Here is a 25455-nt window from a genome sequence, read left to right as displayed (position 1 = left end):
AATTGCACTGTGCACTTAGTCACATGGTCTGAACTTTTGGTCAGACCTGTGCGGTGCCAGGAGTTGGACTTGATGATCCTTATGGGTCCCTTCCAACTCGGGATATTCTATGATTCTATGAACTTCAGAAACTCATTTTCAAACCACTTGAGTATTAGTCTCCAGTTGGGTGACACTTCCCACTTGTCTGCCTGGTATTTGAAAGTGTAGCACAGACACCTGCTTTGCAGGCTTTTGACAGGACTCAAGCATGGAGGGTTTGCGTGACAGAGACTCCAAATGCCAGCAGTGGGCTGTTCAGCTCTCCTCTTAGCCTTAGTCTCTACCACATGTGCTTAGACAAACTGAGATGAAGCTGAGCCTATTTCAGCTCATTCTGCATTAGCAAACACGACCTTCTATTGAAACAGGAGCTTTTTAATCACGGATGGAAAGATTTATGTAAATCTTAAATTCTGGTTTAGTTTTCCCTGGAAATAGGTAACATTCAGTTGTATATTAAAACAGCATGACATAGGATAGGTCACAGCTTGCAACTAGCTGCTTCTTGCAGTACTTTTAAGCATCACAAATGGCTTCTTACCCACTTCTAAATATGCAGTGTTCTTGACTTAATCTCCAGGCTGCTTGGAATCTCTACCGTGTGGTGTTCATAAATATATATTTATATGTTTTTTTCTTAAAATCTCTTGGGGAACAAATCTAGTCTTCCTTGATCTGTTTCATTCCTTTGGCAAAAATGCAGTCCTCCCTCCTCTGGAAAAAGTGAGGCCTCCAGATCTTCTGTAGACTCTCTCCCTTGCTGAAGTGTTACTGTACGTATTCGTATTGTAGTGATGAGGCGAGGACCCTTTTTCCATTTTACAGAGAGCATAAGAGACATAAAGAGGAAGGAATCTAAAAGTGAAGTGTTCAGGCTTGAATAGTAAGGTTTTACTGACCTCTTCCAAATGTTATCAAGAAACAATATAAATAAGAACAACATGGCTGAGCCTTCTGAAAATGTTTTATGCCTCCCTCCCTTTTCGACAGAGCCCTGCTAGTTTTCAACAAATTGCACTCTGATCCTTGCCAGGACCATGACTTTGCAAATCATGCAGTTTTTTTTTCTGCCAGTGACTCTGGAAGCTATAGTACTAATTAAACAGTGGTTGGATTTGTCTAGGTAAGTGGATTTGAAACCTCTTCAGTGTAGAAGTTTTTTTTTTTTTTTCCTAGTGGATGCAGGAATCCTTATAATGAAGTCACAACTCTGACAAGAAGCTTGCTTTTCTTCAGAGTGTTTTCCTAGATCCCTGAGACCTGAAGACCACAGTTGTAAAAACAGGAGGCGAGAACAGGGTGATCGCTACAGATAATGCAATTATAGTTGTCTTTTGGGGATGATTGGTTATAACTGGCCTCTTTGTACTTAATAGAGGATTTGACAATCTCTGTGTTCTGACTCTGGGATCTTTAAAGTGGAAGTTGAGCAGTGATGAGCAAAACATGCAGGTGTTCTCAAACGTTTATTTTACTTAGGAATGTAATTAAGGAGTGCCTTAACTTTAAAGGTATGCAGTGTGTAAGCTAGGACTATACCAAACAAATTTTGCTCAACTACTAAGTCTTCGCATTAATTCTTTTTACGAAATTCATTTTGGTCATTGCATGGGCTCTCCAGGTGCTCAGTAAACGAACTTTCAGCCCAGGAGAGGGCCCTCTTTATCCTAGCAAATTATAGTGATTCTTCATTACCATGCTGGGGGGGAGGAGGAACATTTGAGTATTTCACTGTGGTTACTCTTTTTCTTTAGCTAACCTGAGTAAATTGTGAGCATGATAAATGTATTCAGATGTTATTTGGTATATATAACATCAAACTCCCCAGAAGTGGCTGATGTCTTGCAGCTGTTTTGACCGTAGAAATAACTCAGTTGTGTTTTAATGTCCCCTGTGTGCTGGGGAGTTAATCTATTGGAATAAAAGCAAAGCTTATGTTAAATAGCCTGCTTAGAGCAGTAGATTTGAATTTTACTGTGATGCTTGATTGTGCAAGATAAAATATTATTGTAAAGTTGGATGATGTTTAACTGCAGGCCTCAAGGCAGGTAAGATCTACTGGGCTGTAGAGGGATGTAAGATTTGTCTGGGAGCAAACACAGCCATTTTTCCGTGAGCCTCAATTCATGAAGCACACAGATAGTAGCACAAGCCTAGCCATCAGGGAGCTGAGGCTTTGCTACTTCAGATTTAGGTCGCCAGGTTTGCAGACCGATCGAGTGCGTCTCATTCTGAATGTATGTCAGTCCAGTCTCTTCCTCTCCCTTGCATATTAATATATAAAGTGTGAGAAGGAACTATATCATATGGAGCAGCTGCATATCTTTTGGACAAAGAGAAAACAGGTGAGAGGTACGTTTCTTTCCAGAAAGCTATCCTCGGTTTTCAGTATTCCTTGGCAAAATAACTTTTTGGAAATCTATAAGGTTTAGTAGTTGTGGCACTTCATTTACCATTTGAAGTTTTCACTGACTGGGAAAGACATGAACTGCAAATGAAAAATATTATATGGACCAGTGGACCTATTAATTGTCCCGCTGGTCTAGTTAATTTTTGTAAGTTAATCTCCTACACATAGCTAATTTATATTTTTATAGCTTTTTTCATGTGCTCACTCTCTCAACTTCTGTCTTTTTTCCTTGCTTCACAGCAAGCCAAGTGATTTGAAAAATTAGATCTGTGCATTTGCAATTTCACAGTACTTCCTAAGTGCTTTCACTCAAATGGGCTATCTTGCCAGTTCTTCATGCACAATAAGTTTAGCATTAGGAAAAATTGTTGTTGCCCTATTTTTTAAGATGTTAGCTGTCTTTGAATAGTTGAATCTGATTCTCAATAAGCCTGTGGGAGTGCTTAGGGATAGACTGCAGTCCCCAATTATGAATGGCAGAGAGGTAAAAGCTATTAAAACCTGAGAGTAATTCCAGGAGGCGTTGGACCCATGACACACAACTTTGCTTTTTCTTAGTCAAGACAGTGCAGGGACTTCACTGGCTATGTGCAAGATTGGAGCCTCCTGCTGAGAGCAGGTTAATTGGAAACCTTAGCCCTGTTTGGGTATGTAAGATGGTCTTTCTGGCTACATGACTTCATTTTTCCTTTTGTCAGAATCAAAAAGTTTTGCTAATTTACACACTCAGATGTGAATGCTGACATGAGAGACCAAAACTGGTCAGATTTCCCTGTGGGGATTGGTGTTTTTGGGGCTGTGCTGGCACCTGGCTGCGGGACTTCCCATCAGTACTGAGCTCTCCTCTGGGACTGGGGTAAACCTTGGGCTTTGCTCAGCTGTGGAGCAGCAAATAATATTTGGTGTCAAAGTGTAGCAGCTAAAAATTCGTGATTATGAAGTATTACATAGTGATTGCTTGCTTGTGTCAGAAGCTGTGCGAGTCTGGGGCTTCTAAGGAACTGAGAGGGGTGTCTCCCAGTTTATCTTTTCTTCTCTGGTCACTTGTTTCCCGAAAGCTTCCTGAAACATTTAGAAGGTAACTTAAATTTCTTTTTGACTACAGCAATTCAGCTCTGTGGACTTCCCAGCGAAGACTTCAGCAGTGTTGCACCATGAACTGAATCCCATTTTTAAAGCTTCTTTAGAAAGTTCTTTGATCTGTGAGTCCTTAAGATATCACCTGTCATCTCATCTAAGTCATACTCAGCAGCTGATATTGAGTTGCTCTTCATTGGGCTCCTCTTTGTTCTCAGCACAGATATCCCACTCTTTGATGGGAATTTGTACTAGCCCTAAGAGCCCTCTGCTGACTATTCACGACCTTGATGAGTGACTAATAAGAGAATGTTTGCATCAAAGGATACATCCAACCCTTGAATGTTTAAATCAACTTACAGAAAGCCCACTTACACTCTGGTAGAAAGAAGTATGCCTTGGAGACCTTGTGTTCTGGCATAAGCACCAGAGATGTTTATTTCTGTCTTATGGAAAGAGTTGGCCCTCTTCCCTCTGAGGGTGGAACTTGTCCTGCTCAGTGGCCACATGGACTGGAGCGATTCTCAACAAACCCAGACCTGTATTAGGAAGAGATAAGCAGTTACTGATACTTCTAGAAAAAAAATGCTGTTTGTGTGACAGAATGGACCTAACGTGTTTGCCACTCACTTTTATTTCACAAATTGGATCTTATTTTTTTTAATCCTGAGCAAGGTGAAGGATTTCTCTCATTCTTCAGCTTTGTTGAATAAAGACAGATTTGAGCACATCTTTTTTGCCAAACCTGCTCATAGGTTTAAAAACCAACATATGTTCCTAACACATTAAAAAGGGTTCCTTAGGTAACTACGTCAATAATTGTACCAGCTGAAGAGAGACCTGTTTTCTTTCTGATTATGATCACTTCTTGGGTGGTTAGTGGGTGCTGAAGTAAAAAGAACAATTTTTTTGTCCTCTTTGAACAGGAGGCATAGATTAAAACAATACCATACTCAAAATCTGTTGTCTGGATGTGTTCCTCATCTTAGTTTTATTTTGTAAAAGAACTTCTCACCCTTCAGCTCTTCACCTCTTCTTTCTTCACTTTCTTTAAGGTCAGCAAGCTGCTTTAATACAGATATTCACAACACTTAAGCCCATCACTTGGGCTGTTGTGCATTTTTTTTTTTCAGATCTGATCTCACAGGCCTGTCACGGTTTGTTTTAACCGTGTGACCTTAACATCCGATGACTAGCCGGTAGTTCTTTGCTGCATACTGACAGGATAGCATTCTGCAATGCTCTGGTAAGAAGAGATTAAAATGTTCTGAAACATGGGAAGAGAGAGGTGAAGAAACAGTTAAGTGAATAGAGGGAGAGTAGCTTGGGCTCCTGGTTGTGCAGTTTAATTGGCAAAACATATTTGTTGAATATAAACATGTATATTTAATTGCATTGGCCTAAAGGTAAACATTCATGAAGTGTTTTTTCAGTGGTTAAGGATCTTACTGTAACTTTACAGGGGGGGACACCCCCAAATCTCTCCAACTAACATGCCGCGATTTCTTTTCCCTCCCACTTTTTTCCCAGTGAAAGGTCAGTCATCTAGCCTAAAGTTGACTTTGGTGTACGTGCCACTGTTGTTTCTCTGGAAGCATTGTTCAGAGGAGCTGTCCTACAGCAGTTTGAGTGGAATGTGATCCTTATTTAAAGAAAAGGCAAAAGCTATCCTGATGATGCATGGCAAAGCAGGAACAGCATGACAATATTTAATGGGCTACAACTCCCAGGCCTGGGCTGAGCTTTAACCAGTTATCTTTTAGTCTGCAGAATTTGTATTAGGCTAGCTCCTTGCTCATTATTAACACCGGCAAGCTCAACTTTGGCAATGATGTGAAAGGAGAAATTGTAAAATACCAGGATCTCCTGTGTGGGATTTCTGTGGATTGTAGTGTTCCCAAGAGCTTCCGTTAGCAAGCTGTGCTCAGTCAGGAGCACAGAAAGAAGCTGAGGTCAGACACAGCTCTTAGCTGTGCACTGGCCAAAGCCCCCCAGCTGAGTCAGGGTGAAGACTTAATGATCTGAGCTTCTGTTGGGGCTGGCTTGGGTTATGGCCTTACGTGGAATTCCCTGTAAATCCTCCTGGATTCTCACTCTGCACAGGAACACGTGGCTCGCTGAGAGACAGCACTTCAAAGATGCAGCAGTTTTCTGACCTCTTTAAATGTTTCATCGTTTGATGATGAAGCTTGCCAGGTTTCAGGTACCGAGCCAGGGCTTTGTTCTTGTGACAAGCTTCCCCTTCATAATGAGCTCTTCTTGTGCCTTTTAAGAGCCAGAGCTACATGAGGTGGGGAGAAGAGGATCAGCTGGCATAGGCATTATTCCTGCAAAGGGCAGAGCAAGCAGAATATCTCCCAGAAGTGCTGGCAGAGGACTGTTTGTTAACAACAGTTACACCAGTTTCAGGCTTTCCTCTGCTTGCTGCTGTCCTGCAGCTGCAGCGTCGTGTGAGGAGGAGATGGAAGCCATGCCTGTGTTCGGTGTTGTGTTTATAGCAAATCATGGCTGTCTGAGTGATGATGAAAGAATGTGGGAGGAGAGGGGTCTTGAAGCATATCTAATAACCGAGATGCCACACAGGATGGATAGTTTTCAACAAAATTACCAAGCCAAGTCAAATTTGAATGAATTGGCTGTAATGTGTTCTGTGGACCAGCATGCTAAGGAAAATAAGGTGCTTACTCAAATTCTGGAAGTAGGAGGGAGTTCCAGCTCCCAAGAAGAATGCAGATAGCTTTTCCCATAAAAGTGTAACTGCATCAAGCTCCAGTGTTTAGCACAGTAGGAAAGAATCTTCTGATATTTCTTTGGTGGCAAAGGGGTAAGCCAAAAACGCATTTTCTTCATTCTGTGATGCCAATGAGAAGATTAAAGCTGAAATTTCTGGGTCTCGCAGATGATAACAATGCATCTCCAAAGAGTGTAACAAGGACTGTGGTTTATTTAACATAGTGCTCTGAACGTCCCTTATTCCTCAGCTGAATGCAGCAGCTTGTAATTCAGTATCCATCTGTCTTGGATGTAATTCTTATTTGAAGCTTTGTGTTTTTTTAGCTGAAATTACATATTAATAAGAAAGTGGTGGTGGGGAAGCTACCCAGCTAATGTGCCCAGTTAGTTAAGAATCAAGTCACATTTTATTTACTTAAACCCATCTGTGCTTGTTTTGCCAGTAATATATTTGGTCTGCGGCCTGTGGACTATGCAGACAGTGAAAAGATGAAGTCTGTGCTAATGTTACCAGTGAAGAATGAATCATTTTCACTTAGCCAGCCCTCTGAGGTAAGTGTTTGGTGTGGTGGGGTTTTTTACTTTAAAAAAAAAAAAAAAAAAAAAAGCATAAGTTTATGCTGTAAGTGATGAAGGCTTGGTCCTGGGTAGATTATTTAAGTCCTTGCCTTTACAGGGGGATTTAAAATAGGTTGGGGACCTTGGGTAGTATTTCTAGGCTGCATGCAGGATACTTATAAGCTGTGGTATTTGGCATTATAGTAGCTTTATCTGGGAAAATGAAAGATATTTCTTGCAGTGGGGATTCATTGTAGAAGAATAAATACTGTTATTCCTGAACTATTGTTGAGTGAACTTTGCTGTTGTTGGTGTTTTTCTGCATATTTAAATTTGCTGTATTTGCCAAACTGCCTGAAAGCAGTGGTAGTCCTTGCTCCAGGTGCTTTTCTTGCATCGTTCCAATATTGTCACTTGTCCAGCAATGAAGATATCAGCTCAATAGCTGAAAACAGCTTTGGGGGTATCATTTTTGTTTTTCTTTTCTTTTTTAATTTTGCCAAAGACTTCTTTGGATTTGTGACCAAAATCAAGTTGTCCAGACTTATCATTATGAAATGCTTTGTGCTTCCTAATGAAAGGTGATTAAACTGAGCTGGCTGACACAAGCAGTCCTAATCTATTTCAGGGTGTACAGCCTGCTATGATCCCACCCCACTGAGGTAGTAAAATGTCTGTTGGCCAAAAGAAAACTGTTGCAGCTCAATCATCAAAAGTATGACTGTTGATCTGAGCTGTAGCAAATGCAAGATAACACAGCTCTACTGTCACAAGCTAAACAGATTTTGCATTGGCTTTGGGATGAGTGTGTGCCCAGTGGAAGGTTACCACCAGCTCATGTGGAGGACTTGATCCAAAACCTGAGGCTTTAGGGTACCTGGGTCTCACAGTTACATACTGTGAGATCTGGGAGTATATATCAAGACCCAGGAGCTGAAGTATCACACCCTTATCAGCATAAAACTTAATCAATCATCATCTGTTGCTTTGAATTAATCCGAATTAAACATTCATTATTTCCAGAGCAACGTATTAGGGACTTCTCAGTAAAAGAAAATGCAGATGTTAATTTTACAGGTAACTCACACTTTGCTACAAGAAGGAGATTTTACTACTTTATTGGGAAATTTTTCTCCTCCTCCAACACTGCAGTCAGCAGGGCTGTTTACATAATGTTCAACCAGCTAAATGGGCACACAGCAGTCTTTTTAAAACACAAAAACAACAAAAAAGGCTGATGCACAAGCTGGTTTTGGTAACTTCTATAAACTAAATAAAGCACCTCTAATGTCAAGCTTTTTTCTCTGGAACCGTTTTTTTATAGAAATTTAATTATGGACCCTGTCCACTAAGCTTGCCATGAATTGTTTTTCAAAATGCTTACTCTTATAAAGCTGCCAAGCAAGTTAGTTACTTTATTTGTTCCCAAACTCTCAGCTTACGTAGGATTCTCTCTTCATGCAGTCACAGAGCCCTAGCCAGCCAAGAGATGGACCTCTTGGCATACTGGGGAGCAGTCTTAATTCAGAGCAGCAAAAACTGCTGAACAAGCTAGTGACAGTCCTGAAGGCTAGAAGGTGTACCGAATTTAACAGCACAGGTACGTAGTTATGCTGAAATGTCTCTGTCCAAATGTGATAAATGATTACAGTTCTGCACTTCATGCATAGATGCTGGCTGCAACAATTCTTTTTATCATTATTAAATAACTGCAGTTACAGCAATAGTCGAATAATGGTGTGGTGTGTTCCATATAAACACGTTAAGCATTTGTGGTTCCTGGGGCAGGAGACTTCTTGGGGAGCCACAGTCTGACAAGACTCTTTACGCTAGAATCAGAGGGGCTGGGTGCCAGTGAGGTCCTTCGGGCAGATCCACAAGGTGCTGAGTGTAAGGAGACGCACCTGAAGTGCTTCTACACGAACGCACGCAGTATGAGGAATAAAATGGATGAGCTAGAAGTCCTGGCCCAGTCCCGCAACTACGATATCATCGGCATAAGCGAAACCTGGTGGGATGAGTCCTGTGACTGGGGTGTTGCGATAGATGGTTACAGGCTCTTCAGGAGGGACAGGCAGGGTAGGCGAGGTGGTGGGGTGGCGATGTATGTGAAGCAGGGGCTGGACTGTGTGGAACTTCAGGTCGGAGATGGCAAAGTTGAGAGCCTCTGGGTAAGGATCAAGGGACGAACGAATAAAGGGGATGTCGTTGTGGGAGTCTATTACAGACCGCCTGGCCAGGACGATAGCGCCGATAAATTATTCTTTACAGAACTAAGAGAGGCCTCGAGATTAACTCCCCTTGTCCTTATGGGGGACTTCAACTTGCCAGACGTTAACTGGGAGTGCCACACGGCTGACACGAGCAAGTCCAGGAGGTTCATGAAGCACCTAGATGATAACTTCTTGGTGCAGGTGCTAACGGAGCCAACTAGGAAAGGTGCCCTCCTAGACCTGTTGCTAGAAAACAGAGAGGGTCTGGTGGGAGATGTGGTGATTGGTGGCCGCCTTGGTCAAAGCGACCATGAAGTGGTTGAGTTCAAAATTTACGGTGACAGAAAGAAAAGTGCCACCAAAACCTCATCCCTAGATATGGGGAAAGCGGACTTCAGGCTGCTCAGGGAACTAGTCAGCAAGGTCCCCTGGGAAACTGCTCTTGAAGGCCTCGATGTCCACCAGTGCTGGACATTCTTTAAGTGATGCCTCCTAGAAGCACAAGATCAAGCAATTCCTAAATATCGCAAGTCAGGCAGGTGGGGCAGGAGGCCGGCGTGGCTGACCAGGAACATTCTAATGGAGATTAGGCGGAAACAGAGAGTGTTTCGCTACTGGAAGAAGGGCCAGGTGTCATGGAAAGAATACAGGGATGCCGTTCGTGTTTGTAGGCAGAAAATTCGTGTGGCCAAAGCACACCTAGAGTTGAAGCTGGCTGTGTCTGTGAGAGAAAATAAAAAGGGCTTTTTCAGATATGTGAATGGAAAAAGGAGAACTAAAGAATACATAGGGCCGCTCCTTGATAGGGAAGGTCTCCTCACAGACAATGACATAGGCAAAGCAGAGACGCTTAACGCCTTCTTCGCCTCTGTCTTCAATGCCGATGATGGGCTTCGGGACCCAGGGTGCCCTGAGCTAGAGGGCTGGGACGGTGGGGATGACAAACTCCCAACCGACCCTGAACGTGTGCGGGATTTGCTACTCCACCTGGATCCCTACAAGTCCATGGGTCCGGATGGGATTCATCCCCGGGTGCTGAAAGAGCTGGCGGACATCATCGCGGAACCTCTCTCAATTATTTTTCAACGATCCTGGGAATTTGGAGAAGTCCCGGTAGACTGGAAGCTGGCAAATGTTGTGCCGATTTACAAGAAGGGTCAGAAAGAAGACCCTAGCAATTACAGGCCTGTCAGTCTCACGTCAGTGCCTGGTAAAATCATGGAGAAGATGGTTCTCGAACTTATTGAGGCTCACCTGGGGGACAAAGCAGTCATTGGTCCCAGCCAGCATGGGTTTGTGAAGGGCAGGTCCTGCCTAACTAACCTGATTTCCTTTTATGATAAGATCACCCGTATGATGGACCAAGGGAAACCAGCTGATGTGATTTTTTTGGACTTCAGCAAGGCTTTTGACACGGTTTCCCATAGGATCCTACTGGACAAAATGTCCACCATACAGCTAAATAAAAACATCATACGATGGGTGAGCAATTGGCTAACGGGCAGGGCCCAAAGGGTTATGGTAAATGGGGCTGCGTCAGGCTGGTGGGCGGTCACCAGTGGGGTCCCTCAAGGCTCCATTTTAGGGCCGGTACTTTTCAATATTTTTATAAACGATCTGGATGTAGGAATAGAAGGTATTTTGAGCAAGTTTGCTGATGACACCAAACTTGGAGGAGTTGTGGACTCGAATGAGGGTGGAAAGGCCTTGCAGAGGGATCTGGATAGGTTGGAGAGCTGGGCGATCACCAACCGCATGAAGTTCAATAAGAGCAAGTGCCGGGTCCTGCACCTGGGACGGGGAAACCCTGGCTGCACGTACAGACTGGGCGATGAGACGCTAGAGAGCAGCCTAGAAGAGAGGGATCTGGGGGTCGTGGTAGACAGCAAGTTGAATATGAGCCAGCAGTGTGCCCTGGCGGCCAGGAGGGCCAACCGTGTCCTGGGGTGCATCAAGCACGGCATCGCTAGTAGGTCAAGGGAGGTGATTGTCCCGTTCTACTCTGCGCTGGTGCGGCCTCACCTCGAGTACTGTGTGCAGTTCTGGGCACCACAGTATAAAAAGGGCGTGAAAGTGTTGGAGAGTGTACAGAGGAGGGCTACGAAGATGGTGAAAGGCCTGGAGGGGAAGACGTACGAGGAACGGCTGAGGTCTGTTCAGCCTGGAGAAGAGGAGGCTGAGGGGAGACCTCATCACAGTCTACAACTTCCTCGTAAGGGGGTGTCGAGAGGCAGGAGACCTTTTCTCCATTAACACCAGTGACAGGACCCGCGGGAACGGGGTTAAGCTGAGGCAGGGGAAATTTAGGCTTGACATCAGGAGGGGGTTCTTCACAGAGAGGGTGGTTGCACACTGGAACAGGCTCCCCAGGGAAGTGGTCACTGCACCGAGCCTGTCTGAATTTAAGAAGAGATTGGACTGTGCACTTAGTCACATGGTCTGAACTTTTGGGTAGACCTGTGCGGTATCAAGAGTTGGACTTGATGATCCTTAAGGGTCCCTTCCAACTCAGGATATTCTATGATTCTATTCTATGATTCTAAGATACTGTCTGTTATTTAAAATCCCTAAGTCTTGCTCGGAGACCTCTTCTCTTTACACTTTTTAGCAACTTTAAGTTCTCTGCTCTTATGAGACATCGTGAAAGCTTTTTATCTTCTAGAAGCCTTATGTAAATGGTGCCTTTTGACAGTGTTATCACTGACGGTTGACAACTTTCTGCTTATGTGCTACCTTCCTTCAGATTTTGGTGTTCTTTATTAAGATGATGGAGCTGAATTACTGGGTTCACTTTTTTCTTTTTTGGGGTATTAATCCTTCCTATTAAGTTTTCTTTGGAGCGATGCTTCTGTTTGTGAAGGAAATGCTAAGGTAATTTTTCCCCTGCATCCCTTCACACCCTAAATACTGCTCCAGAGTTGCGTTGAGTTCTGTTAGCTTTGTGTTAAAGCAGTGAGATACCACAGTAAGATCCTTATCAGTCAGATAATTTTAAAAGGATTGATGAAAATACCCCATAAACCTGAGTCTCCTTTGAAGATTTAAGTGTTAGCTTAGAGCCGTAAAAATGTGACTTCCCTTTTGCACAGCAAGAACATGTTGAAACCCACAAAATCTCTAATAGCACTTCTACGTATTGTAGCTTAGTCTCAAAAATCACAACCTCTCTTCCCAGTACAAATAAATTCTAGCTTGTTCTTAAATAGTAATTAATTGCTTTTCAGGCATGGTTCTGATTTTTATGTGCTTTTATTTCTCCTGATGTAATCTTTTTCCTAGTAACTCATCTTGTTATCCCCGACGTTCCAATGCCAAGCACTGTCAAATGTTTGATGGCTGTTCTGACTGGATGTTGGGTCCTCAAGTTTGAATGTAAGTATTAAGCATATGGAATTCCTTCTTTTAAAAAAAAGGAATGGTGGATGGACTTGTAAACAAAATTCTTTTTCAACGACTTCCTTAATAGCACTGAATTCCACACAGAGATAACATTATGCTGACACATAACGGGATGGTTGAGGTTGGAAGGGACCCCTAAAGGTCATCTGGTCCAATGCCCTGCTCGAGCAGGGAGGGACCCCTGCAAGCAGCTTGGCCAGGCCTGTGTCCCAGTGGGTTTTGAAAAGAACAGCTCCTTGTCAGAAGTGGGATTCGAACCCACGCCTCCAGAGGAGACTGCGACCTGAACGCAGCGCCTTAGACCGCTCGGCCATCCTGACGGTGCTCAGCCATGCTAGCCTAACAAAAAGTGTGAGGTTTTAGGGTTTTAAGCTCCTGAATGAGGAGATTTTTGTTAAATTCAATTACTCCTTCCTTGGTAAGTGTGTGCATTGCAGTACAGTATATACTGAGTTGGTCAAAGCAGCAGTGGGGAATGAACTTGTTCAGTGCTACCTTAAGGGTGATTTTGAAGATCCTTGAGAAATACCCTGAAAGAGGAGGGAAGGAATCTATCTAATTCCTGTATTTCTTACGAGCAGCTTCCATTGAAATTGATAGGAAATTTTTGCTTGCTTCAGATATATGATCAAAGCCTGTAGGAAGGTAAGGTTTTGCCTATTTATATAGAAGCTGAGATCTTTTGAGAGTTAGAATTTATAACCAAAGGTATGCAGTCAGCTGATTTCAGCCCCTCTTTGTACTTTCTACGTTGGTTGAGAAAATTACTAGGCTCCATGCAACTGCAGGTAGGAACTACCAGCTATAGCTGTCTTGCTCATTCATCTAACAGCACACACAAATCACATTACTTTTTTTTTTGTTTCTGTACATACGAGCTATGCAGACGAATGTTCTTCCACTACGACAGTAACCTCCAAGGAAAGATGTTTTGCATAGTATCCCCTTAGCATGCAAGTAGTTGTCTTTGTGTTGTCTGTCATGTAATCCATCATTAGTTTTTATAGAGCGTGTGCTTTGCTATATGGCTGTGCTGTGGAGTTAGACCTTGAGTTCTGGTTTTTATAATTTCTAATGTACTTGTTAGTGTCTGCTTTCAGTGGAGTTGTAAAAGCCATCTTCTTCCCCTTGACCTTCGTGGCTAAGTCCTTTTAGCTAATAACCACACTACAAATGAGTTAATTATCCATGGAAAACTCATAGACAAATTTCATTCCAGTTTTTTACTGTGTGACTAAACAGAGTGTGAGGATTCTTTAACGGTCTGAATTTTCCACATTCACTAATGTTTTCGAAAGCACTGCTTAATGCTTCAAAAGGTGCAGAGTGGCCTTTCAAGTAAGGCACATCATCAGACTCTGACATTGGACACTTTTTACAGTGTTCATTTGGCTTCCTGATATATTTCTTCCATGATTTTTAAAGGGTCTGCTGAATCTGTGTACTCTCAGATGTTTTCTGCAATGCCTACAGTAGCTTCTGTTTGTAGGCTTAAGCACTCGCAAAAGGAAAATTGTGTTGTTTTTTTACTGTGACTTTTGCAAATAGCAGTAACTTCTTGAATATCTAACACAGAGAAATACTGTTTATGCTTAAGCAGATGGGTTTAATAGCCTCCAGATGCTTTGCTGGTAGCAAAGGGGTGATAGTTTCCTGCTTGGAGGTGGGAATGCAGCAGGAAACTCAAAGGCCTAGAGGCGATTTTTGGGTTGGGTAACTGGAAAGGGTGTGTTCAGGTGATCTGGAACAATATCCTGTTTAAGACTGAAAAACTTTTGTGTGGTGAATCACTTTGATGCAGGTTTTTGGCTTCATTTGGTTCGGGAGGTCTGCATACCTTCACCGTATGCATCAGGGTTGTTTTCCTTTACTTCAGTTTATCTTCTTGCTAGTCAGTTGCTTGGAAAACTAATGTTGCTGGTAAAGGTATGTAGCTTTCTTCAGCTCAGTAGTAGGGAGATTAAATTAGTGAGACCTGAGTTTAAATCTTTGTGGAAGAACTTTATTTTTAGAAGTGTGATTAAAAAAATAGTTTAGAGTGGGGGTTGTTCAGGGAATATTTTCATATTTTTTTGTTTGCAGCTGAATTTTATTTTGTGGCGTTAGAGTACTGATTAGTACAATCCCGACTGCTAATGCTCCCAGCTTAGTAAGCAACATACTACTTAAAAGCGAGTGATTCTCCTCCCTAGTGGGAAGTGTTAGTAATAACTCATGGGGTCTGATGCAGCTAAGTGCCTATAATTAACAGCACTACTCCATCTGTTCCCACCAGTCTGTTATTAGTCTTCTTCAGAGTCATTACAAGTTAAAGATTGTTATAACAAATAATGGGACTCCTGCTGATGGAACATTTGTCTAAGGAAAGGAGGTCTTTGCTTTTCTTCTTCATAACTTTCTCTCTTTATTTATCATGGCTTTTTGACTTCTGTTTGGATAACTCTCCTTACAAGTGATGCAAATAAACTTCCAAAAGTGTATGTGTACTCTGGCTTACTTCTTTCATAGCCACTGCAAATAAATTGGAGGTGTTGCTTATATTTCGGTGTTCCAAACTGCACACTTAAAGTAGATTCTAAATTTGTGTTAAAAAATGACATTGAATTATTTGAAAAACAAAGTTCAGTGTAGCCCTAATGAAATGCTGACTATCATGACAGTGAGTGAGGTTTTTTTTTTTTACCAGAAGGTAAGCTGTTTAACTGTGATTTCTAAAGTTAGGTTTATAGTCGTATATTTCTTATGTTAACTCTTTCATTATAGCAAAAAGCAGTCGTCTTCATTTGCTTGAATCTGTCTGTATAATTGTATGGTGCTTTTGTTTACACGTCTCTACACATATAGAACATCCTCTAGCATCACTGGGGAAGTAATATGGAATTTTCCACCAGAGTTTGAGCAAAGAATAAGGCCTCTAAGAATTAGAGAGGCAGGATTTAAAATACATATATCTTGAGTTTGAGGCTTCCCTTTTGTCTTCAGGTGGAAGTTTTAAGATGAAAGGATGCCATTGCTATGCAATTTTAGAAGAAAAATTTCTCCTTACCACTTGCAGTTCGATATTTTCCATACATAATACACTGTCAGCAATATATCCGCTTTCAGAACAGCACAGAATTCAATTCAGACACTGTTGTCACTGTGCTCCTTGCCCTTGGCCATATTTTTCATTGGTTTCATTATTTTATTGCCCTCATTATTTCTGGGACTGCAATAGGGCACGAAGTAGCATATCATTATCCCTCTGCAAGTAGCCTGAGACAAAGATTCAAGTATTATTTTATTTCCCCTGTGCTTTTTGTAGATCATAGAACAAGGTAATTAAAACCAGCAGAAATCTTTAATAGCTTTTCAGCTGTTCTATTTTTCTTAAGCTCTGATTGTTATCTGTTAAAGCAGGGAATGAAAAACTGTCTCAGTAATAACACTCACTGAAACAAACTTGTGTCAGTCTTTGCAGCAAATTCTTTGAGAATTCAAAATATCTGCTGACTCCTTCATCTGTTTTACTTACCTGGAACAGCATCAATGATTCAGCTCTGATCACTTACAAGAATGCAAAAAATCCTGTGTTTCCTGTAAGGACTTGGAACAACTGGGAGTTGGCTGGAGGAGCCAGGGGACTGCATGACTGACATTTCAAGCAAGAGCATCTTCCTGAATTTCTTGGAGCGTCCTTATTTATGCTGTTAGACAAGGGAAGTGCAAAGCCTGTTTGAGCTCTTAGGCTCAGCTGTCTTTTTTCCACACGTAAATATCTTTTAGATAAAGATGTTATTTAAGACAAAGCTCTTTCTCCTTAAAGCAACCTAAGATTTTTGACCACTGGAGTTTCCCACTTGTTCTGTAGTTGGAGACTCATTTCAGCTGCAGGTGTAGAAAGATCTAATGTGCATATGTGTGTTCTTGTGCTGGGTGTGCAGCAGCAAGGGATGTTTCATGTCAGTAGGGTCTAAACTTCTCCACTCCTACAGTGGATGGCACCTCTTGGCAGGTGGGGAAGCAGTTTTGTGTCAAAGTCTTCACAAATTTGGACTGTGCAGCTGCTGGGATTCCCAGAGGAGAAAATGGGGGTGCGAATGTCTGGAATGCGGTGTTTGCCTTTGTCTGCATGGCTGGGCTGTAGACTAGTTTGAAATAAGGTCTAAAGAAAAAAGAATCTGTTTCCAGTGCCCCCTAAGTTCTGTTCTGTGTCATCCAGAAGTTCAGTTCTTAATTAGCGAGTCTTTTCATTCTAATTCACTTTTGAAGAAAACCTTATATCAAGGAGGCCCCTTGTGAGGAAAAGGATGGGGGAGTGTTAGCTTATTGATTTAAAAGCATGTGACAAGATGCAGAGTGAGGATGAGCACTGCCAATGAAACTTAACCTAACCTCTGCACTTCAGCTACCTCCATTTAACTTTGTCCAGTCTAGAAAACAGCTGTGGGAAATGGTGGTTTCTTAAAGAAGATGGGACATTTGTGGGGTTTTTGTTTTCCAAATGAAGAGATGATTTACATATTACGTGCTCCTGGCTTCTGGGAATCAATGTTTAAGGACTTGCTAAGCATCTGCTCCATCATCTTTAATAAATATCATCTGGATTAACTTGTTAACTCCCGTTCTTAAGGAAGTTCATCTTAGTCTCTGCAGCATCTTGTGGCATTTCCATCTTTAGGAAAAATGGACTGTTTCACAAAGTGAAATCTCTACCCTGCTTCTGAAAATCTGCAGTTCTAAAGTTACTTTATAGGTTGATAAGAGAAGATACAAAAATTCTTTTCCATGCTTTGGCAGAGAGCAGTAATGTTCTTGAGGAAAGCAAATTGAAGATAGCTGTGCGAAATTCCTCTAAGACTTTGTCTCAGTCCAGTTTTCTTCCTTTCCTAGTAAAATAATCTCATGAAGCTTTACTCAATCTGCATACAAGTCTTAAAACCCAGTGCAGAGTGAGCTGAGAAAATTTCAGTTGCGGTTTCTACCAGATCTTGGATGTGTAGTATTTTATCTTTGTTGCTCTCACATCTTTCTAAATTGCTTTTAGGTGTTCTGAAAGATTTTTGTGGCTAACCCCTGCTCTTTGCTATATTAATGCAAATCCAACAAAACTCCACTGAGGCTAATTGAGTTACTGAGAGCTACCCGTGGGCATCTGTGGGTGATTATAACATGTTCTTGGCATCCAGTTTGTCTTGTACTTCACCCTGTTTAAATTGTTCTTGCTGATGCAGTTAGTTTCATTATAAACCTGTAAGACTTGCATGAACAAGGATTACAGGGCTCTGATCTCAAATTTTGCAAATGTTTTCTTTATTTCCAGTACTAGTAGCTACAGTCATATCAAAGGTCAATTAATGATGCCATTAGAGTGGGCTCCCTTTTAACCTGCTTGCTCCTTACATACTGGAAGGTGAGGAGGTTGGGGCAGATGTTCAGTGAAGTAATAAGGGTCAGTATAAGTAGTGATGCTTTACTGTTCTTGCTAATGAGGGGGAAAAAAAAAGGCAGCAGTATTCTTGCTAAATGTGGTGGCATCAAGCTAAAATGCAGTGGTATTAAACTATAACCTTATTTTTCCAATATTTTCTAGAGACCTTTAATGCAGGCTCTTTTTGCTAGATTTTGGTGCAACTGATCTTATTCATATCTACAAATTGCAAGTGTGAAATTAGCTACTTAAGAGGCTCTTAACTTCAAACATTCCATATTTCTATCAAAGAACCTTACGTGACCCTTCTGCATATGTGACCTTGCCTCCCAGCATCATCTTCTGTCAGGCAGGCAGCAAGCTTTATCAGTGAGTGCTTGCACACTTGTGATGGGCGTCACAAACCAGCTCTGATCCACATGAAATGGAAGAAAGCCACTTGTTTCGGTAGCTCAGAACTGATCCAGCTACTGTGATTAAACTAGAGGGCCATTAAAGCACAGTTGCAGTAATCACCCTCTTCTCTTTAGGGAAGAGAACATGCTAAATGAATAAACTCTATCACTCTCAAACCTGGTGAGATCAGAGCTCTTATTGGCAGTAGTATCAAGGAATAAACAGAATTGTTGAGATTCTGACTAAAAAAGTGATCTTATTCTGTCTTGTAACAAACTGGATTCTTAAGCAGATTTCCCTGGAAAGAATGCCCAGACTGTGAATTTGGGAAAGAAAATAATGCAACTCTGGTCTCTACCCCCCCTAAAATTGTGGGTGTCATCTCAAAAGTAAGCTTTCTTTCTCCTCTGCTTTTAGAAAGCTTCTTTAAGGCAGTTCTTGTCCTTCCAAGACTTAGAATCCTGTTCTGATTATTTTACATAAGTAAATAAGATATCCATGTCAATTTTAGAAGGGAGGTGGCATATTGATGGTGTCCTAATTGCTTTTCTAATTAGGATAATAGCAGTTCTTTTTCAGTTTATTCCTTTGACTTAGCTTCCAGTGTCTTAGCATCAAGTTCTCACTGGTGGTTCTCTAATACAGTGCCGTGACAAATGAATCTGTAACTTCAGGTGTTCTGGGAATCAATTTAACATGACTACTGTTTGAAGTCAAAGGGTGTTGTGCCTATAACTTAAATAGGAGTACTCTGAGGTCAACAGAGCTTCTGGAAATGTCTCTGTAAAAGCAGTAGTGTTATGCCTTTGAGTACAGTATGGCGTTTTATTTCCTTTTATGTGTCCTCTTAATCAGGATGACACTCACCCTGATGGAGAGACTATTAAAAGGGAACTGTCATGTTATCCAGCCACTCATACGCATTAGCAGCTTTAAAATTAATAAGATCTACTTAGGAAAAAGACCTGGGCTTTATTGAGTCAACTCAGCTTAGAAGTTGTCATAGAAGATAAAGTCCCTAGCTGTATTTTAAAAAAAAAATAAAATAAAATTTTAAACAATTAAAAGGCCTACAATGTGCTCTAATCTATTTGTATTCATACTCTTAACTGTGAAATTGAGGCTTTCCAGCACAAGGTTGTCTTGTGGTGGTCATACCACACCTTAGAAGAAAGATAGAGCTTGCACATGCCTGCTGCTTCCAGCAGACACCATACCACACCTGAAGGTAACGATGCTGTCTTTGAGAACCTCACTGAGATCCACTTGGAGTCACTGCATCTGCAAATGGTAGTGCAAAAGTAGTAAGCTAGAAAAAAGTGACTTGACACTAAGTATTGTGTGCAGAGGGAGAAAAATGAAACAAATGGAGAAGGGGCATTTAAGAATATAGACAATTGTGCAATGAAACACATTGTGAAGATAGAAATACAACTTTAGCACTGTCTTTTTGTCTCAAATATGAGACAGATGGATATTTCACTTTTTTGCTGATTTTCTTTTCTTTAAATATTGTGGTATGTGAAGCATTGAACACTTGAATACAAAATCTCTTTCTAGTATGCAGGGGTTGCTGAAGGGAGATGACCAACTTAGGATCAAGTCAGTCTGAACAAAGTCTGCAGTTAAAGGACGTAGTGGTCTCTACTACTTAATTATTTTTACTTCCTACTTCTTGTTAGGAAGCCTTTCCCCATGGACAGATGTTCCTTAATTGCTCACCTTAGGGTTGTAAGCACCTTCCTCTAGCATCAGATGATATCAATTTTCTGGATGTATACCCTGACCATAGTTCTGATACAACATGCAATTTGTCTTTTCTTATTCTTAATGCTCTCCTTCCACTGTTATCTTGTGTGGATTTGTGTCTGTCCAAACGATATTCTTACTACAGATTAACAGTGCTGTTGACAATAAGAAGATTGTATGTTGAAACCTGAAGCATCACATCTCCTGAGCTTGAGGATTGCAAAGCCTCTTTGCTACCTGCACACAGGCAAAGTGTTAGATAACTTCTTGAGATGTCCCTGAGCACAATGCTTCACAAAAAAGCATTTGTTCTTATTTGTCAAGTGTGGCAAGACCCATGAGTCAGAGCAAGTTCTGCTTCTACATCTTGCATGAAAAAATATGTTCTGGAGTCAATAATGCACTGTTTTTCCATCAGTAGGAAACATATGGAGAGTTTGTTGTTCCACAAAGGAGTGTAGGCCTAACAGTGTTACAGTGCTGCCTCTTAACATACTAATGTGTTTCTTTCTAAAAAAAAAAAAAAAAAAAAAAAAAAAAAAAAAAAAAAGCAATACACCTGGGCGCTAGGAATGTATGTTCAGGGCTTTTTACTCTGTCTGGAATACATAACTTCTGTGCCACCAATCTGTTCACACACAGATCTCTTCTTATTCTAGCCTGCTAAGAAAAGTTAATGAGGACACTGATGATGCAAATATTGGCTAGACAAGTGGTGTGTTTGCATATTTCTAGTTTTTCAAGGAAACAAATATTTGTGATTCTTATGGATACAGTGAAGGACAACATATCTAGTTGAGTCTTGCTGTCTTGGCAGATTTTCGTTACAAGTAACAAGGAACTTTAGGGCCTACAAATTACTTGGAGAAACTGGCATGAAATGGATGGACATATGTATGCAAAACAGACTTGGTCTGTTTTCTGTGAAAATACACGTTCTACTAATGTTACAGTCACTTCCATGGTTTGTTTTTATTTCTAAGGAAAGTAGCAGTACGAAACAACATCATAGTCTTCTGTATTCGTTCAACCTTTTATTACTTCCATATCAAATTTGCTCCATTTACAGATGCTGGCACTGGATGCTCAATTTGTGATGTACTCATCATATAAAAACTTCAGCTCTGTAGTGAATATCCTTGAAATTGAGCTTTTGATGGTAGATTGAAATAACTCATGTTCTTAATGAGTGGACAGTTCTGCTATTAAGTCTAGCTGAGATGACTTTGTACTTTACTGTGAGTGATGCCCATTAACATCTGCATTTTCTTGAAAGGAAAGAATAGGTTTATAAGTTTGAGGCAAATTGAGAGAGGAAATCCTGTTGAGTAGTGTTGATCAAATAAAATATTGGTATAGCCTTCAGATTTTTCTTGAGTTAGGAGTACTTCAAAAACAGTTTATCACTATGCATTGTTCTTGCCAATAATAAATATATGTTACTTTTCCAGAAAATACATTACTAGCTTCCTCTTCTAATGAGTTCATAGTAATGTTCCTTGAAGAAAGGAACAAAATAGGAAACAAAGGGAAAAAGTACAAACAATTAACCTTATACTTGTGCATGGAGGAAAATGTATATGTATAGTCATAGTGTCCAGCCAGTTGTGGTTTTCTACATAGGTTTATCTTGTTTTTCATCTAAGTAAATTGGAGGACTTCTAGTAACTAAAGCATGAATTCCTATTACATTTTGTGAGCTTGTGGAAACTGGTGGTAAATCACTGCTGGTTAGCTTTCAAGATCTCTCTAGGTTAAGATTAAATATTGGTACTTATTGCCATGGTATTCAAGTACCTTTATCAGTGATGCTTCTCTTGGGCTTTCTTCCTTTCTAGGATCAACACCTCTGTTTTACTTATGTTTTTGTTCAGCTGGTTGTATTATTTTAGATATTGTGGTTCTCATGTTTGCACAGCAGAAATAAGTTGCCTAAACAAGAAACACTGTGGGAGGAGTGAGGTACTACTAGAAAAGCTGCAACCTTAACAACACTGTAATCCTCATGGAATGGTTTGCAAAGTTTCTTTCTCGGGTAATTTTTATTAATGAGTACATTGTATTTGCAGGCAAAATGTTTCATCCTTGAATCGGTGACCACAGCAATTCCTCTTTCCAAAGTCAGGTCAGGTAGTACGTTCCACTAATGTTAGCAGTACATTAGCATCAGCACATTCTGGATTGGAAAAAATAACTAGCCTTAAAACAAGGTAAAACCACATTGACTCTAAAAGACAATCTCATTAGGCAGCAGTGGTAACAAAAATGAATGCCACTGTTAAAACCCCAGCCTAAATCTCCAGTTTCTGCTGATCTTGAAGACTTCGAGATCCCATCTGATTTATTTGAGGCCATAGCTGCTCAAGAAACAGCTTTGTACTTGCTTTGTAATTGCTCTTTATCAGGCAATTGCTTCCGTTTCATAACTGCGGAGTTGGTTCTACATGCTGGCTTTAAGCTTCTAAATGATTAGCAATTTGACATCTGACATTAAGTGGCTGACCTTTAGTAGTGGTTAAGAGGAACCGCTAATAATTCCTTGTGTTTACAGCACTGATTTTAGTGTGATACTGCTTCTCTCCATCCGACCTACATCTTTACAACCACTATTGTAAATTCTTTTCCAGTTTAAAATGAAATCACTAACGTGTACAGGATGGGATGCTATTATGGATGCAGCATTTTGCATTACGAGTAATCCTTTTATCTTAGTGCAAATTTTTAGTTCCTGAAATGAAATGTCAAGCCTCTGTTAAAACATGGAACCTCTGTCTAAAAATAATGGTGAGAGTTAAAACTAATGGTTTCCTTATTGTGGTTTCTGTAGGGGTACGAGCCTGTCTGCAAAGTACAGTCCGAGAACAAGAAGAGAAGTATGAAATCCAAGGTGGCCCACAAAGAAGCCGGCTCAACAGAGAACAGCTGGTGGGTTTTATTGCTTGAGACAGATTGTCTGAATGACCTCTGGTTCACACATTTTTGCCCTTTGCCACATGGGCTGGTGCAATAGATGTAAAATTTTAATGTGGCCTTGTACAGAAATTTGATGATGTGCAAGGTGATTGAAAGAACCGCGAACATCCATAAAGCAGTCATTTTTCGCGATTAGTGGGTATGTTGCCATAACCTTGTCAGAGGGAACAGTTTATGGAAGAAGCTGCATGGGACAGGAAGTAATGCTGCTTTGGACCTCTCTGCTCAGCTTTAGAACATAGCTGAAATGATCTGAAAGTTGAAAGAGGAAAAAAAATGTTTGAATTACACCTTGTTTCTGTATGGGAACTCTTTATATTTAATTTCTGGATTACCCTGGAGGAGTTCATTAAGTGTTTGTAATAGTAGCTGTGAATAGGCGTAGCTCATAGTTGAAGACCCTGTTGTGCTGGAAAATAATCAAACATAAGCAAGAATTCACCGTGTAAGCAAACTTTGCTCAATTGTATACTTATACTGAGGACTTTGTGTTAACTGTTCTAGCTTCTAGTGTTGATTATTTTCAATTGTACTTTTTGTTGGCACCGATCATTCAGTTTTGCTTTTTTCCTGTGTGCTCAGTTGGGTGGTCCTGTGTTTATGCTTCCTCTTTTTTTCCTTCCCTTAGCTGCCGAAGTTGTTTGATGGATGCTACTTCTATTTTCTGGGATCTTTCAGTAGTCACCAGAAGAGTGATCTTGTGGAGTTGGTCAAAGCAGCAGGAGGCCAAATTCTGGTTAGGCAGCCAAAACCAGACAGTGATGTGACGCAGATGATCAACACGGTGGCATACCATGCAGAATCGACTTCTGACCAGCGGTTTTGTACTCAGTATGTCATCTATGATGTGTCTTCTAAATTCAAGCCAGAGAAAATTCGTCAGGGCAAAGTCTGGATGGCCCCCTCCAGCTGGATTATAGACTGTGTAATGTCATTTCAGCTGTTGCCTGTAAAGTGAACATCCCTGTCTCAAGAGCAAGATTAAAAAAAAAAAAAGTGGAAAAAAAAAAAAGTGTTGACTCTTGAGCAGTTGGGAAACTCTGATAAATACTGGCCTGAAGCTATGATTTATGTTTTGCACTTGGAATACAGGAGAGCTTTGACCATGTAAATGAGTTGCTAAGTTCACTGTGATGTGCTGGAATAAATGACCTTACGATGGAGGAGGGAGGTAAAGATGCTGCATTGAAAAATGTGCCTTGGATTGTTTAGTAAGCTTTATTTTTGCATTTAACTTCAGTGTAGTAATCAATGATATTTTGTAACTAAGATTTTGGAAAATGAAACCTTTTGCATTCTTGACATAAATCAGACCTTCATGGGTGATAGAACATAACCCCATTTCTTTTGTGTTTAATATCCTTTGACAAGGATCTACTACTGTATGTGTCAAGATTTCCCAGCCAGGCCAGAATGTGTATTTTAAAAGCTTCTTTTTCATTTGAACATAGTCATTTGCCTGTATAGACACCTCTTCTCTCAAATAGGGAACATCAAGTGTCATAACTTACTACAACTGAATGTTGTAGGAAATTCTTGGCATAGGTTAAGCCTTGTGGAAATTAAAGTAGAACTAATGGCCTGAATTCATTTGAACAGAAACATTTTTGAAAATGCATCTTTAAATATTTTAATCTAAAATTCTTTATTTGTAGCAAGAGTAATGCTTTATTTGCTTCCATCCATCTTTGTGCCTGTAAATGTGTAATTTGAATTCAACACTATTTTCTGGAGGATTTTAAGAGTCAGAACGCTTAGTAAATTATAAACAAAAATATTCCCGTAAGTATAGATTGCTATCATGGTTACATGAAAAAATTAATGATCACGCAACAATTATGCCTTGCTTTGCACAATTGTACTTAAACTTGGCTGCATTGGAGCAGTACCTGATTCTTATGTATTTGTTACAGTTTTTAATTCTTTCCTCAAATTGATCATAAGTTATTGTTGATCTTGCTGCCTCACTCTGTGCTCTTGTGTCACGCAGTGCCTTACATCCCGTGTGTTCCTTTAGTTTGTGAATTCATAACTTAAAGATTGTGTCTTACCATGATATACAATGGAAATGATGGTTGTGGGATAAAATGAGGTTTGGGTTTTTATTGCTTGTAATAAAACTTACCGTGTCGGTCACTTCGGAGTGTCTTATTGCATGAGCTGAGCTGCAGAATAAGTACACAGTGTGTCTGTATCTCAGCAGGTAAATGGGAATGGAAGTACTTCTCTGTGCACCTGATAAGCTGTTAAGAGGGCATATCCCATCTGCATGAGTAGCTCTGTAGCGTAAGAGTTTTGTGTAACCATTATGCTTGGAGATCCCATGCCCATTTTAAATGTCCTCTGTAGAACTGTTAGAAATAGACGCTTCACAGATAATAGGTGTACTTTTCAATAGCAGCTACCAGAACCCAGTAGCTGGAGTGTCTTGATCTATCACTTATGCTAGACTGAATCATTGCTCTTCACTAAAAGCAGTTCTCGAGTACTTGCGG

At 40.7% G+C, this 25455-nt stretch overlaps 1 protein-coding gene and 1 non-coding gene across 2 annotated transcripts in view; one reads left to right on the top strand and one right to left on the bottom strand.

Annotated features, from left to right (window-relative positions):
- The window catches only part of BARD1 (BRCA1 associated RING domain 1), a 49322-nt gene extending 24226 nt beyond the window's left edge, over positions 1–25096 (top strand). The window contains exons 7-11 of the mRNA XM_013178807.3: positions 6706–6814; positions 8285–8420; positions 12313–12405; positions 22815–22912; positions 23589–25096. Of these exons, the coding sequence (XP_013034261.3) occupies positions 6706–6814; positions 8285–8420; positions 12313–12405; positions 22815–22912; positions 23589–23918 (766 nt within the window). The 3' untranslated portion in view covers positions 23919–25096. The remainder of the gene's footprint in view (positions 1–6705; positions 6815–8284; positions 8421–12312; positions 12406–22814; positions 22913–23588) is intronic.
- On the bottom strand, positions 12670–12752 carry TRNAL-CAG (transfer RNA leucine (anticodon CAG)). The gene has a single exon. It is a non-coding gene; the product is annotated as a tRNA-Leu (tRNA).
- Positions 25097–25455: the final 359 nt, after the last annotated feature.

The sequence above is a fragment of the Anser cygnoides genome, chromosome 6 (assembly GCF_040182565.1).
Source record: "Anser cygnoides isolate HZ-2024a breed goose chromosome 6, Taihu_goose_T2T_genome, whole genome shotgun sequence".
Taxonomy (NCBI): domain Eukaryota; kingdom Metazoa; phylum Chordata; class Aves; order Anseriformes; family Anatidae; genus Anser; species Anser cygnoides.
This window is presented reverse-complemented; position numbering and strand designations above follow the sequence as displayed.